Consider the following 16,568-nt stretch of genomic DNA (forward strand, 5'->3'; position numbering starts at 1 on the left):
TGTTTTTAATCAGATAGATTGGGTTTCAGATCAGATACTAGAATAGATTGGCTCGTTCTTGGAATGGGTAGGTAATTGCTAGTTGAGTTATGCAAAATATCATTAAATTGTTTTTTTTTTTTTGATAAAAGATAATAGAACTTAAATTTAAATGAACCAATATCATTAAATTGTTTTGGACTAAATTTTCTTTAATCAATTTTAAATTAAAATAAATGATAAAAATATATTTTACGTTGAATGTATTTTTGGAAGAATTTTCAGTTTGAAGACTATCTCAGCTGTGGAAAATGAACTAAAAAAAAAGTCCGCAGAAGTTCCTCCAGTTGCGGAGACGACTCTTTCTCCATATTATCATCATCATCACGCCAAAGAGAAAAGTTGACTGACCAAATTCTGATGCAAGCTTTTCTTATTCTTCTTCTTCTTCGTTCATCCCCTGGATTTCAAAGCCTCTCAGGTTCTTTCTTCTCACATTTAGTTATTACATACTAATGTTCCAATTTGTATCTTCAAGTTTCTGTTACTCTTTGTTATCAGAAGATTTGAAGTATTGAATTTTTCTGTAGAAGTGGCAACCAATAAGCAAGACAATGAAGTGTGCAATCAAATCTGATTCAGGGAGCACATCCACTGCTTCCCTTTCAACGACTCTTACAGTAGAGAAAGATGAGTCTGAGATAATGAACCCGAAGATATTGTGTGCAGTAAGAGCAGGTGACAAAGAATCCCTTGTCAAAAGGATAAAAGATGACGCAAAGACCATTCAACGACTCGTAGATAATCATGGAAACTCACTACTTCATATCGCTGCTGCCTCGGGTCATGGAAATATAGTTGATTATTAAGTCTCTAAATTTCCCAATCTTGTTAGAAAGGGAAATCTGATGGATGAAAATGCTCTTCACGTTGCAGCTAGAGCAGGCTGTCTCACTATTGTTGAGTTTCTTGTTAGATTCGTAACAGAGTCTTTGATGTGTGATATGTTAATTTCTGCTAAAAGCAACAACGGAGATACGGCTCTACACATTGCGTTGAAAGAAAAACATGAAGATGTTGCTTTCTACCTTTTAAGTGTGAGGCATGATGTATCATTTGATGCGAACAATGATGGAGTTTCGCCCTTATATTTGGCTGTAGAAGCTGGATATTGCGAGCTCGTAACAAAAATGCTAGAGTCTTTATCTTGCCCATCTAAATTAGCTTTGATGTATGGTGCAAAATCTCTTGTACATGCAGCAATGAGGGCCAAGAGAAGAGGTTTGTACGTGTACCTATATTTATAAGGCTCTATGTTACTTAAATTTGATATTCCCTTCCTGGTGATTCCTTTTTTTTTTTTTGCAGATATCCTTGGTATTGTTCTTCGTCAAAATCCAAGACTTATTGAATTACGCAACGAAGAAGGAAGAACAAGTCTTTCATTTGGAGCATCAATAGGATTTTATGAGGGGATTAGCTACATACTATCAGACTTTGACAAAGCAGCTTCAAGTTTGTGTTATGTTGCTGATAATGATGGATTCTTTCCGATTCTTATGGCAGCGAGTGAAGGACATGTCAGAATCATAAAAGAGTTTCTTAAACATTGTCCTGACTCAGTAGAACTACTTAACAGTCAATGTCAGAATATTCTTCATGTTGCTGCCAAAACTGGCAGGTCCAAAGTTGTCAAGTATCTTCTAGAACTTGATGAAGAGAAAAGAATGATGAATGAACAAGATGTGGACGGAAATACTCCATTACATCTAGCCACGAAACACAGGCACTCGATGGTTGTGAATATACTTACCTGGAATGAGAACGTTAAGCTCGCAACAATGAACAATGATGGCTTAACAGCTCTAGATACCGCTGAGGCGTTAAAGGACAATGCCTACATACTTCGGAAGGTATGTCAACCTTTGTAGTTGCATGTGTAAAACACATCCTTATCCTTATATGACTTTTTTTTGGTTTACAGAGATTGACTTGGATGGCTTTGTATCCGCTGGTGCTCCAAATGGTCCGAAACAGATTCCTTTGGACAGGGTTTCACCTAGTCTCATAGACAATCCGGAAATATACAAAGATAGTTTCCACACTCTTATGGTGACTGCAACACTTGTGGCAACTGTAACATTCACTGCAGGTTTCACATTACCTGGTGGTTACATCAGCTCCGCTCCAGATTTAGGCATGGCAGCATTGATCGATAAAATGAATTTCAAACTTTTTATCTTGTTTAACAGCATTTCAATGTGCAGCTCTGTGGTAACTATAATGGCTCTTATCTGGGCACAACTAGGTGATGCTATTCTGACAAAGAAAGCTTTTAAACTAGCTTTACCGCTTCTTGTAACCGCTCTTCAATCTATGGCAATGGCATTTGTGGCTGGAGTTACTCTTGTCGTAAGCGATCTCCCATGGCTTTCGCATCTGGTATTAGCCATAGATACAATATTCTTTTTGTTCCTGATGCTGCTTATCATTCCTTACGCTTTCTCCTCAACCAGACAAGGCTTTCTCCGACGCATCTTCTACTTTCCTTACTTCTTAATGCTTTTGGCCGTCGGTGATGAGAGCAACAACATCGATTGCTAAAAGGGTCCTCTGTTTTTAACACTCTCCGTGTTATGGAAACTCTCTCAAATAAAACAGGAGATGTGTTGGAGCTTTAGAGTTTGGTATAAAGAGCAGACACATCCACTTGACAGTTGTAACGTTAAGATTGTGTTTGGTGTATTGTATCGCCGTTTACTATATTTAGATGAGGGCACATGAGTTTATTTTGATTATGTTAGTTGTAAGATTAGAAGACGATATATTACAAATAGTAAGGGAAAATTAACATCAGATGGAGTTGTCAGTATATAGGAAGAGAAAAGACGAGAGACGGTGAGATTTTAGTTAGATACTGAACTATAGTTTTTTTTAGTGTTATCTCATCCTATTTCCCAATAAAAAACCATTATGAACGTGCTTTTGGAAAAAAAAATCAGAACCATGCCCTGGTCAACAACTAAATCATCTGATGGATACTTAGATGGTAGGACCATTACCAGAAACACATGTTGCTTCTGAGACCAGAGTCACACTTCGATTATTAGGGAGGAAAAGTCAATCGCTTTTTTTATCACCATTAACCGTCAATAACCGTACTTAAAAAGTATTTTGGTATATTTTATTTAAATTTATATCTAATATATTCTTTTTATTCTTAGATTTTAAGAGATTTAAGGTGTATTAGATTTTGACCTGCCCTCTAAGAGGGTGAATATATTTTTTCTTTTATATCTTTTCAGAAATTTAATTTTTTTATTTATGTTTTTTAATTATATTTATGTTTTTTAATTATATTTATGTTTTTCTTTGTAATCATATTTGTGTAAAATATTTTTTTGAAAATAATTAGTAAGAGGTTTTGTGAAAATCGGCACCTATAGAAGTAATCATATATTGTCCCTTATCATAACATATTATCCTATATTATGATTTAACAATGTCAATTATTTTATAGGATACGATTTTTTGATTTATTTTAGAAGTAATCATATAAATATGATTTATTTTTTTCTAAATGTGTTAAATATTTTCTGGTAATGAGAATTTTTACATATGGAAGACGATATGTTTTGCTAAAAACTGTGTTTGAGTTACCGGACTGGACCGGCTGGACTGTGACTCGTTTTTTTAAGCTGTTCAGGATTGTGCTAAAACCGGATTTGAATTAAATCGGCAAACCTAGTAATAAACTGATCAAAATTATTAAAACCGGTGATCCGATTCAATATCAAGATTTGGTTTCTCAAATTCAAGTTAAAAATAAATGAAAACTGAATTTTAAAAATAAATTCACAAAATTTTATAGTATTTTCTAATATTTATCTAAATAAATTAGTCTCATCATATTTTTATATTAATTTTTGAATTTTTTCAATTTAATTTATATCATTTTTAGATTCTAACAATGATATAAAGTTGTATCAAAATAATTTTATAATTATACTTATACATATATAGCTATTTCATTTAATATGTCCGGTTATGTCGTTGTTCTTAGTTATCCCAGTGGTAGTATAGTGGGTTAAGCATTCAAGTACAAATTCGAATCGGGGGAAGCTTGTTTTGTCAAATTTTTATTTTATTTTTAGGTTAAATGGCTTAGTAATTTACGAAAATGACCTTGTCTTCAACCTTGAACCTGCGATATCTGTCACTTTTTTACAGCCGCTTTTCATTTTTCCCCCACTGATTTCTCTTGTTATTCTTGCAGGTTTCAGTCATAATATAACGAATCTAAAGTATACATGTGACTATAAGCTTAAAATCTACAAAAAGTTGAGTTCTTTCAATTTTTTTATTCATTCCCAAATTAACACCAAATCACCACGGTTCTCGGCCGCTCCATGCTTTTCCGGCGAATAACCAGCTACCGAGGCCGCGTTCTCGAACATGGCTTTTTTATAAAACATCTGAAAAAGGTTTAATAAGATTTGTGGTTGTGGTTGATTACTTCGGCTTAGATGTTTACGATGGGTTACTGTAAAATGGGTTTTATCAACCCAGTTCGCTAAGCTGGGTTCATCAAACTTAGATTACATTATAACCATGATTCTTCAGAAATTAGAATACCTCGTTTGTTGGTGCCGGTTGGATTATCATCACTTTCTGTTCATAACACTAACGTTTGCTCAATAAGCGTTTAGTGTTAGGATAATGATGAGAATAAGATCGTGCCTTTCTCAAAAAAAAAAAAAAAAGAAGAGCGTGCATAGTATTGAAGAGGTTTGATTCGTTTAATATTTAGTTCAGTTATATTTTAATTTGGACATAACCTTTCAACCAGTCTGGTTGATGTTTTAAAGAATACTAGATTCTGACGGGTATATTTTTTGTTTTACATATTTTCTATAGAAATTTAATTTTTATATTTGCATCTTCCTTTGTAATCATATTTGTGCATTTTTTTGTAAGCATATTTGTATTTTTGTTTGTAAACATATTTGTGTGAAATATTTTTTTTAAAATTATTACTAAGAATTTTGATAATTATATTGAATTAGTGATGTTACATAACTATACACATATACACATGTACCATAGCAATTTAACACTTTAATTTTATACTTTACTCGTAAATAAATAGATATTAATTTTTTTTTAAATAACAAAGTAGAGTACAATTTTGTTTATTAATCAAATAGTAATTAAATAAATACAAATTATATGTTTTGATTAAAGTTTCATGATTTAATTTCATATATAATCATAATAACATTATTATTACACATAATAGTACACGTAATATTACAGCAAACAAAAAATATTACACATTATAATATGTCATGCAATTTAAAATGGATATTATAAATCAAGGCCCATGACCCAGATTTGTCTAACTATTATGAAAAACATATAATTTGGATTTGAACTGCAACAAACACGTATGTTATTTAAATAACAAAGTATAATTTGAATTACAACAAACATGCGAAGATCAATGGCCATGGCCTTAATTTATTATATTTCGATGCAATTATACTAAGTTTGGCATAACATTTATTAACTGATCATGTTGCTATTTTAATAGATTAGATATTTGAATAACATTTTTATACAAATCAATTGGATTAATGTAAAACTTAGGCAAACAAAAAATTTAAAACTGGTATTATATATAGATTAGTTGACAGTCCAAGTACTAATTATTTACCTTGGTTTAGTGCATAGAAGTGTCTTTGTTTTACGGCATGTCACGTGTTCGAAGCAATTACATCACTTTTTTTATTTTTTTTAAAAAACAATTTCTTTAATGAATGGCACTAGTGTAAATATATCTTCGTATTCTTTATGATAGCTTCTAGATTTCTGCAAAAACATTTCCATGGCCGTCGTAAAAAAGTTATCATTACAGACTGCAATATTGCGTTATTCTTTCAGATCCTTCGTCAATTTTGTAGATCTGGTATATAAATTCAATTCCAAACATTCAAAATCCAGGAAAATGTATTATTTTTACAAAACCAATTTATTAACCGAATTTGGCGAAATCACCACGGTTACTCTCCGCCGAACGCTCCATTGCCGAGCAATCGACCACCACGCCCGCGTTTCTGAACCTACAAATATGTCTGTTTTTGTGATTTAACCTATGCAAATTTGTGTTTGTATCATACTTTATATGAAATTGAACTCTCTGAAATTAAAGTTAGTCGACAGTTAGAAGTGAGTCCCGCATAATTTGGAATTGAATTAGTTGTTACACTATTTGTATAAAACGCATAAAGGTCAGTTAATATTGATATTTAGTAGGTGGTTATAAAATAACTTGGACTAAACTTATATCAATAGGTCATGTTCCTAATTTAATAGTATTGATACTAGATTTTGATCCGCACGATCGTGCGGTTTTTTTTTAATACTAAAATATTTTATGTTATACAATAAAATATATTGATAGATTAATATAATTTGGTGTTATATATTATCTAATTTTATAATAATATTTGTGTGGCGTATAATATTATTACTATAAAATTTATAAAAATTTATTTTTGTAAGCAAAATTTATTTTGAAAATATTATTATTTAACCATACTGATTTACTTAATTTTTGTTTTATTTCTAAATTTGAAATATATGTAGAAATCAAATTAAGTTAAACCTACATAATAAAGAATTTGGTATATATTGATTAATTAAATCAATTTATTATATTTGTTTAAATAATAAACCGAATTAGTATTTAACACAGAAAAATACACAAACGTTAATAACAGTAGACTGAAATTATATATATACGATATGAATGAAGATCAAATATTTCATATATGAAGGGAGGTGTAAATTAATTGTATTACATGATAAAATCATTTAAAAGTATGACTTTTAAGTGGTCTAAATTAATTGTATTACATGGTAAAATTATTTAAAAGTATGACTTTTAAGTGGTCTAAATTGAAAAAAAATCATATGAAATAACTCATAATTTATGTGCTAAATAAATTAAATATTTTTACTTTTAAATTAGAAATAGAAATGAATATTTATTTTAAAAACATCTTTAAAATATTTCTTAAATTTAATTTTGAAAATCAAATCAATTTAAAATTATTATTATCATTAAAATATTATTAAAAGTATTTTATATAATTATTAATTTCTTTTTACAATCAAAACTAAATTAAAATTTAGTTTCTAATTATACTTGATAATTAAAATTTTAATTAACTAATTTCGAAAATATATTTTAAAAATATTCTAAAAGATATTTGAAAGATTTTGTTAGACATTTTTTTAAGATATTTATTATTATTTCAAATAAAAATAAAGATATTAAAAGATATTATAACCAAGTTATGTAAAATTTAATAAATTTTCTAGGGATAGTCCAAATAAAAAAATCACACATAAAAGAAGTCATGTTATAAATCATAGAGTGGATTGCTATTAACCAAGACCAGAAGAAGGAGGCCCATCAGCCACGACCAGGCCCAGCCGCGGCCGCGACCAAGAGGAGAGAGAGTCGGTCGGTTTGGACCGACTTAGGATTAGAACGTTTTCCTTTTCTTGTTATCTTTAGTTTTCCTATTTCCTTTTGGATTAGGTTTTGTACTCTTTACATTTATCTCTTCCTTGTAACCCCTATATAAAAGGAACTTATTATTCAGAAATAAACACACAGTTTCCCCATTCTTTTACAATACGTTATCAGCACGATAGCCTCCAAAACCCTGAGACAAAATCGAAACCTAAAAGCCTAAAACAGGCGACTCTTAAACCCTAAGAACGTTCTTCGTTTGTTCCAAACTCAGACGATCCATCTAAACTCCCAGACGTCCCCTGTCCATTCGGATTCGACGTCCCCAGCTCACGCTCCAGCTCAGACGAAACCCGATCAGCACACGGCTCGCGTCCGAGACACCTCGCACCCGAGACAAGCCGACAGCTCGCGTCCGTCTCGGTTCCGCGACCCGATTGGAGCCTGCAAGCGTCCGTTCGTCTCGTCTTCAAGTTCCATCCATTCTCTCTCTCATTCTCTGGAGGTCCGGTTCTAAACCCCTACAAAGAAAAGGTATATCTTGATCTGAGAACCTAGAAAGATCAAAACCCTAATCCATTATTATGGAAACTTTGTTCTTGATGAAACCCTAGAAATTACATAATTAAAACATACAAATCTCATAACTAGTAACAAGGATCGATTCCATTAGAACATAATTGATTAATTATTTGTTTCTGATCTGAATTTGAGAAACCCTAATTTTGGAATCGAAAACCCTAACCTAAAGCTTGAATTCGATTTTATATGTTCTTGCTTGATTGATTGATTTAATAAAATCTGAACCTCAGGATTGTTAAATTGATTAAAGTAATCTGATCTAGAATTTAAATCCTAAAGGTCTTGAAACCTTAATCTTAAAAACGACTTCTACTAGTGCTTAATCAAAACCCTAGAATTGATTAAGATTGCTTGCATTGACATATGAATCTGAATATGGATTGCATTCATACTGTTTTAAAAAAGATCGACCAGCATATAGTTTATACAAAGTTGAAACTGTTTGCATTAGTATAACTACATGGCCGTGTGGCTTGATGATTGATTCGCACCATGGTCGATTAGATTGCTTGTTTTTCATAAATGCGTAAGACATGCTTGTGACCGAGCTTGTTAATTACCCTGCCACATGATCACATTGTGAACCTAAATTGTGAATGATAATGTGATTCAGATGTCGAAAATCTCAAACAGAGACTATGCAGCCCTTAATCTCTCCGGAGATAACTACTTGCAGTGGGCGCTAGATACAAAGATCAGCTTAAGGTCAAAGGGACTTGGTGATACAATCATCAAGGGCAACAATGAGGCCGATAAGAATCGGTACAGGGTTATAAGTATTATACGCCATCATCTCATTGAAGGTCTAAAAGATCAGTACATCACGATGGAAAATCCACTAGAGCTTTGGGATGCTTTACAACATAGATATGATCACCAGAAAACGGTGTTACTCCCAAAGGCTAGAAATGACTGGAAGAATCTCAGATTCATGGATTATAACTCAGTGGATGAGTACAATTCAGTCTTATTTAAGACGGTCTCGATGCTGAGACTTTGTGGTGAAGTAGTAACCGAAGAAGAGTTACTTGAGAAAACATTCTCTACATTCCATTCATCGAACATAATACTGCAACAGCAATACCGAATGAAAGGCTTCGCCACATACACTGATCTGATCTCGTGCCTGCTACTGGCCGAGGCAAACAATGAGCTCCTGATGAAGAACAGTGAAGCTAGACCTATTGGAACATCAGCATTACCAGAGGCCAATGAGGTTGAAAAGAAATATCCCAACGAGTGCAATTACATCCATAATGATAAGAGATCACACGGCAAAGGCCGAGGTGGATACAAGAACCGTGGTCGTGACAATTACTCGAACAACCGAGACAACTACTCAGCCGGCCGGAAAGGAAACCACAATAACAGTGGTCGTGGTTCCAATCCCGGCCGTGGCCGAGGCAGTTATGGCCGAGGTCGAGGCGGTATATCCAAACCGTCTTACTCGACCAAATCCGTTTGTCACAGATGTGGGATGGGCAACCTGTAATGACCCCAACCCTAGGCTTTGCCCAAGGGTCAAGTCATTTTTCTTTAAAGAGAGAGAGAGAGAGAGAGAGAGAGAGAGAGAGAGAGAGAGAGAGAGAGAGAGAGAGAGGGAAGGAAGAAGCTCACCAAGAGTCCTCGCCGGAGCCACCGCACGCCAGGACGTCATCAAGCTCGTCATCACCATCAACCGCAGCTCGAGGTAACCGGAAACCGCCATGTTTTGAGTTATGTTTCGGTCGTTTTAGTAAATCGATCATAACTTTCTAACCGTAGTGAATCTCGTGCATCCAAGGCCATCATCGTGTTCCTCTCGTCAAGACGAAGCCGTAGACACCAACCGCGTCGCGATCGGAGCCTGGACGAAGCCGTACGCGCCCCCCGAAGATTCGCCTCTGCGCGCGCGTGAGTTACACGCGCCGCCGTCGGACCACCGTCCTCCGCCGCAGCGCCGCCGCCGGACCACCGTTCTCCGCCGTCGCCGCCGGCCAACTTTCCGGTAAGCCACCGCCGGATCTCCGCCGTCGCCGCCGGTGACCGACACCGGTGACTCGCCGGCGACTCGCTAACTCGGCCGAGTCGACCCGGTGAGTCAACTCGGTTGACTCGGTCAACCGGTGGTTTGACCGGTTTAAATCGATTTCGATTCGGTTAGGATAAACCGGTCGGTTAAAATCAATTGAAAATCGGTTAGGATAAACCGGATTAATTAATTAAATAATTAATTAATTAATTAATTAATTAATTAATTAAATAATTAATCTTTGACCAGCGGGTTGACTTTTCCGTAAATACCCGTTTTAAACCGTTCGAAAGGCGTTCTGACTCGAAATTTCGATCTGATTTCAGATTTGGAGTCCATTTGAGCAGCTGGAGTTCATATATACCACTTCTCTTCATTGCTAAGGTGAGGGCTACTCCGTTAAATCCCGAGCTAGTTTAGTACTACCGTTATGGAAAGTTTAGTTTCGAAACATGATCCGTCTCTGTGAATCGAGTCTGTTTGAGAGTCTTGCTTGTTTATTATTATTATTGATTGTTAAACCGGAAATAGGATAATAGAGGATTCAACGGTTGATTGAAATGATTGATGTTAAGAATTGTTATATATATGTATATATATGCGAGTCCATGTTTTGGAGATTTGCGGGGTGCAGAGACGTTTGCACTGGCTGCCTATGTTTGAGGAGTTTTGCGGGGTGCAGAGACGTTTGCACTGGCTGCCATGTTTGTGGAGATTTGCGGGGGTACAGAGACGTTTGTACTTACGACGCCTTAGAGATTTGCGGGGTGCAGTGTGGACTACTGTGCTAGCGACGCCTGTAGAGTTATATATATTTATATCCTTATGAGGAAATGTGATATGCTATTATCGCATTGGTTGTATCATGTCTAGTCCACTAGACATATGTGATTGTTCTGTGTGGTGTAATAGGCACCGTGATTGTCTCGTGCTAGAGCTAGGCCTACATAGTTGTAGTGCTATGAACTGAGTCAGTGGTTTGCGGTTTAGCATCCCATACCTCACTGGGCGATTCCCCTGTCGCTCACCCCTCCTTATTTCCCCCTTTCAGGTGAGACCGACGAGCAGGAGTGATTTTTCGGACCGGTGCTATTGGGCTTTTGGGCTTCTATCGTTTTATCGATTTTATCGTTATCGGGCCTCTAGGCCTTTGGACTTTTATCGTTATGGTATTTCGTATTTTGGATTCTCGGTTTATGTCGTACCTTATGTTTCGGATTTTATTTATATTATGGAATTCATGCGTGGATGTGGACTTTCAAATATTTATATATGGATATTTCAGATATTTGTATTTATCGAAGTATTTTTACTATTTCGAAAGTGACGGGTGTCACATTTTGGTATCAGAGCGGGTTCCGTCCCGGCTCCGACCCGGGATGGCGATTTTTGGAGACCTGGTTTTATTCGGTTTTGACGGTTTTAAACGATTTCAAAATATTTTCAGGGATCTGGGAACTTTGAAAATAAAAATAAATAGCACCTTTCCGTTCGGTATCACTCCTTCTTAAATGTTGGTATCCACAGATCGGCATAAGTTAATTTTTTCGCTTTTCTTTCAGATGGCGCCCAGGAAGAGAGTTGTTCGTACTCAGACTGCCAGAGTTGCTAGAGAGGCTGAGGATGAGCATGTCCAACCCGCAGTTCCGCAGCAGGCGGCTCCGCCTATTGATCAGGATGCTTTGAGACAGATGGTTCAGGATGCGGCTAGGCAGGCTGCACAGGAGACAGTCCAGCAAGCTGCCCAGGAGGCTGCCCGAATAGCTGCTCAGGAGGTTGCCAGACAGATGGCTGCAGTACAGCAGGGTCCGCAGATTCGCATGCAGCAGGCTCCACCAGTTCAGGTTCAGCATTATCATCAGGTTCCACATCAGCCGGCTCCAGTCCAGCAGTACCCTCAGGTTCCTGTTCAGCCGGTTCCAGGAGTTTTTCAGGTTCCACCGCCGCCACCTGCTTTCCCAGTTCAGGTGCCCGAGGTTGATGAGACATTTATCAGGGTGTTGGGACAGATGAAGTATGTGAGCTTGGAGCATTTCACTGGAACGACGGAACCTACAGTTGCTCACGATTGGAAGCACAATTTGGATAAGTGTTTGAAGACCATCTCGTGCCCACCAAGGCTCAAGCTAAACATCGCTGAGTTGTATTTGCGCGGAGATGCATCAATCTGGTGGGATGGAGTGAGATTGATGCACCGTGGCGAGCTGACATATGATGATTTTCTTTACGCGTTCAATAAGAAGTATTTTCCGAGGGAAGCTTTGCATGAGAAGAAGAATGATTTCGAGCATTTGAGACAGGGTGCAAAGTCTGTCAGGGAGTATGAGCGGGAGTTTAACCAGCTCCGCAGATTTGTGGGTAACAACATAGATGAGGAGGATCTGATCAGGAGGTTCTTAGATGGGATGCGAGTAGAGCTTCGTGGTAGGTGCAGTGTGGTTACCTACACCAGTTTGGAGGATCTGGTAGAGAAGGCGGCTGTGCAGGAGAAATGTATGGGTGAGGAGCAGAAGTTCTCCAAAGCAGTTCAGCCTAAGGCAGGAGGGGCTTCGGGGTCGCAGAAGAGGCCTTGGGAGCAGACTGGAGCACCCCGTTGTGGGCGTTGTCGTCGCCACCATTTTGGGGAATGTTTCCAGTGCTATAATTGCGATCAGTTTGGGCATCTTGCGAAGAACTGTAGGAAGCCACCACGAACTCAGGTTGCAACACCAGCAGCAGCAGTAGCACCAGCAGTGGCAACGAGGAACTGTTACGGCTGCAACCAGCCGGGTCACATCTACAGAGATTGTCCGAGGAGAGGCAATGCGGCACTTCCACCACCACCGAAGCGTCTAGCCATCGCTCCACGTGTCTTTGCAGTTGGAGATCCCCAGGGAGCTGAGCCGATAGCGGGTATGTGACTTTTTCATACTTGTTGTGTTTGAGTAATTTGGTTTGTGGATGCCATGTGTAGTTAGCAAAATCTTGTGTAGGATCGGTTTTGGTTGGAGGAAAGTCAGCTCACACCTTATTCGACACGGGAGCCTCTCATAGTTTTGTGAGTCCACGCTTAGCCCAGTCTTGGCCTTTTCGGGGTGTATTCGAACCGAAGGCTAAGAAGATTCAGACTGCCGGCACGGAGAGATTGGGAGCAGTCGGCGTCCATCGCAATGTACCAGTTATTCTTGGAGGAGTTGAGTTGCTCGGAGATTTGACGGAACTGGAGATGAGCTGCTACGATGTTATACTTGGAATGGATTGGTTGTCACGACATCAAGTAGTACTGGATTGTCCGAGAGCGAGAGTCCATATCCCCAGAGCAGAAGGGAAGATCATATTCCAGGGGATTAAGACGCACCATGGAATTTCCATTGTCTCCATGTTGCGCGCAGATGAGCTACTGGAGAGAGGAGCAGAAGGATTTTTGGCGACCATTTCGATGGTTAAGGAGGATGGTCAGCAGGAGCTGCATGACATTCCAGTGGTTTTCGAGTACGAAGACGTTTTTGAGGCTTTAAAAGGGCCGCCACCAGCTAGAGCAGACGTTCTTGCGATCGAGGTGGAGCCAGGAGCAACACCAGTTTCACGAGCCCCATACCGCCTTGCACCAGCTGAGATGGCGGAATTGAAGAAACAGTTGGAAGAGTTATCAGATAAGGGATTTATCAGGCCGAGTACTTCACCGTGGGGAGCACCAGTGTTGTTCGTGAAAAAGAAAGATGGGAGTTTCAGACTTTGTATCGACTATAGAGGTCTGAACAAAGTGACCATCAAGAATAAGTATCCGCTTCCGCGTATTGACGAGTTGTTGGACCAGTTGCAGGGAGCTTCTTGGTTCTCTAAGATTGACTTGGCATCGGGATACCACCAGATTGCGATAGCTGATGGAGATGTGCGGAAGACGGCCTTCCGTACACGCTATGGGCATTATGAGTTTGTGGTGATGCCATTTGGATTGACGAACGCACCGGCAGCGTTCATGAAGCTTATGAATGATGTGTTTCGGGAGCACTTGGATAAGTGTGTGATCGTTTTCATCGACGACATTTTGGTTTATTCTCGGAGTAGAGAAGAGCATGCTGAGCATTTGAGGGTTGTGCTGGATAAGCTTCGGGAACACCAGTTGTTTGCCAAGCTGAGTAAGTGTAGCTTTTGGCAGAGGAAGATTGGATTTTTGGGCCATGTGATTTCAGAAGCAGGAGTTGCCGTAGATCAGGAGAAGATTACCGCCATTTCAGAGTGGCCGACGCCAAAGAATGCTACGGAGATCCGCAGTTTTCTCGGTTTGGCGGGGTACTACAGGAAGTACGTCAAGAGTTTTGCTAGCATTGCAAAGCCAATGACGAAGCTGACGGGCAAAGACGTCAAGTTTGATTGGTCAGACGATTGCTCGAGGAGTTTCACTGAGTTAAAGCGACAGCTGACCCATGCGCCCGTTTTGGTACTCCCGAGGCCAGGGATACCATATGAGGTTTACACTGATGCGTCAGGCACTGGTTTAGGATGTGTATTGATGCAGGAAGGTCAGGTCATTGCATATGCATCACGTCAGTTGAGGCCTCACGAGGTCAACTATCCTACGCATGATTTAGAGTTAGCAGCAGTTGTATTTGCACTGAAGATCTGGAGATCATATTTATATGGGGAGAAGGTGAAGATCTTCACGGACCATAAGAGTTTGAAATATATCTTCACTCAGGCGGATTTGAATTTGAGGCAGCGTAGGTGGGTCGAGTTGTTAGCAGACTACAACCTGGATATTGCTTATCATCCGGGAAAAGCTAATCAAGTAGCAGATGCCTTGAGCAGGCGCAGGAGCGATGTTTCAGGAACCAAGGAGGTTCAAGAGTTTACTAGGACACTTGCTAGTCTCAAATTGTGTGCCACTACCGTGGAAGGTGAGGCAGTTGGCCTCGAGGCTGTGGAGCAAGCAGATTTGTTATGGAAAGTGCGTAAGGCTCAGGATGCTGATAAGGCTTTGTGTAAGCAGATCGAGATTGAGAGTATTGGATATCATACAGCTTCGAGTGGGATGTTCATGTATCGGAACCGGGTTTGTGTGCCTAATGATGAGTTGTTAAAAAAGGAAATCTTGCAGCAGGCACACCACTCGCGTTTCTCTATTCATCCAGGAAACACCAAGATGTACAAGGATCTCAAGCGTTATTATCATTGGCTTGGCATGAAGAGGGATGTTGCTTCATTTATATCGCAGTGTCAGACGTGTCAGATGGTCAAGGCCGAGCATCAGGTGCCTAGCGGGTTATTGCAGAACCTGCCATTGCCAGAGTGGAAATGGGACATGGTAACTATGGATTTTGTGACGGGGTTGCCAACCACCTTAGGAGGAAAGAATGCCATCTGGGTAATCGTGGATAGACTTACCAAGTCAGCCCATTTTCTAGCTATTAAGAAGACGGACAAAGCTGATCAGTTAGCACAGACTTACATCAGCGAGATTGTGAGATTGCATGGAGTTCCTGTCAGCATTGTATCAGATCGAGATACAAAGTTTACGTCCGAATTTTGGAGAGCCTTCCAGAAGGCGCTTGGGACGAAAGTGCATATGAGTACGGCTTATCACCCGCAGACAGACGGTCAGTCAGAGAGGACGATTCAGACTTTGGAGGATATGCTTAGAGCTTGTGTTTTGGATTGGGAAGGGAGTTGGGCAAAGTACCTACCCCTAACGGAGTTCGCCTACAATAATAGTTATCACTCGAGCATTAAGATGGCACCATATGAGGCTCTTTATGGTAGGCCTTGTCGCACACCGCTTTGTTGGACCGAAGTGGGGGAGCGACGTGAGATAGAACCTGCAATGGTTCAAGAGACAGTTGAGCAGGTTGAGATGCTTAAGATGCGGCTTAGGGAAGCCCATGACCGTCAGAAGAGTTATGCAGATAAGCGGCGTAAAGATCTGGAGTTCCAGGTTGGCGACCTGGTATACCTGAAAATGAGGACATTTCAGGGAGGATCTAAGACTCGGAAGCTGAAGAAGCTTAAACCGAGATATATGGGACCATATCCCATTTTGGAGCGAATTGGAGCAGTTGCTTACCGATTGGATTTATCCGAAGAGTTATCAGATTTCCATGACGTGTTTCATGTTTCGGTTTTGAGGAAAGTCGTGAGAGAACCAGAGCTCATTTTGCAGCAGCCGCCCAGTGACCTTGGTAGGAATTTGCGTGCGCCGTGTCAGCCAGTAGAGCTATTGGATCGCCAAGTGAAAGCAGATGATGGTATGATGACTATGTTGGTCAAAGTTCGTTGGGAGAGAGATGGTATTCAGGAAGAAACTTGGGAGTCCGAGCCCCAGATGAGGATTGATTATCCGGAGCTTTTCCGGGTTGACGTTGGACATGACAACTTATGAATTGAATTCGGGGACGAATTCCTTGTAAGTAGGGGAGAATTGTAATGACCCCAACCCTAGGCTTTGCCCAAGGGTCAAGTCATTTTTCTTTAAAGAGA

At 39.1% G+C, this 16,568-nt stretch overlaps 1 protein-coding gene and 1 pseudogene across 1 annotated transcript; both read left to right on the forward strand.

The window, feature by feature from the left end:
* The first annotated feature begins 473 nt into the window (after positions 1-473).
* LOC106379457 lies at positions 474-4,440 on the forward strand (annotated as a pseudogene).
* A 4,887-nt stretch (positions 4,441-9,327) lies between these two features.
* Positions 9,328-16,568, forward strand: LOC125581955. The gene is made up of 5 exons (XM_048748244.1): positions 9,328-9,794; positions 9,888-10,091; positions 10,442-10,499; positions 11,678-13,007; positions 13,088-16,568. The coding sequence occupies exons 1-5, from the start codon at positions 9,361-9,363 to the stop codon at positions 16,468-16,470; spliced, it is 5,409 nt and encodes a 1,802-aa protein (XP_048604201.1). The 5' UTR covers positions 9,328-9,360; the 3' UTR covers positions 16,471-16,568.

Source organism: Brassica napus, chromosome C2, assembly GCF_020379485.1.
Source record: "Brassica napus cultivar Da-Ae chromosome C2, Da-Ae, whole genome shotgun sequence".
NCBI lineage: Eukaryota > Viridiplantae > Streptophyta > Magnoliopsida > Brassicales > Brassicaceae > Brassica > Brassica napus.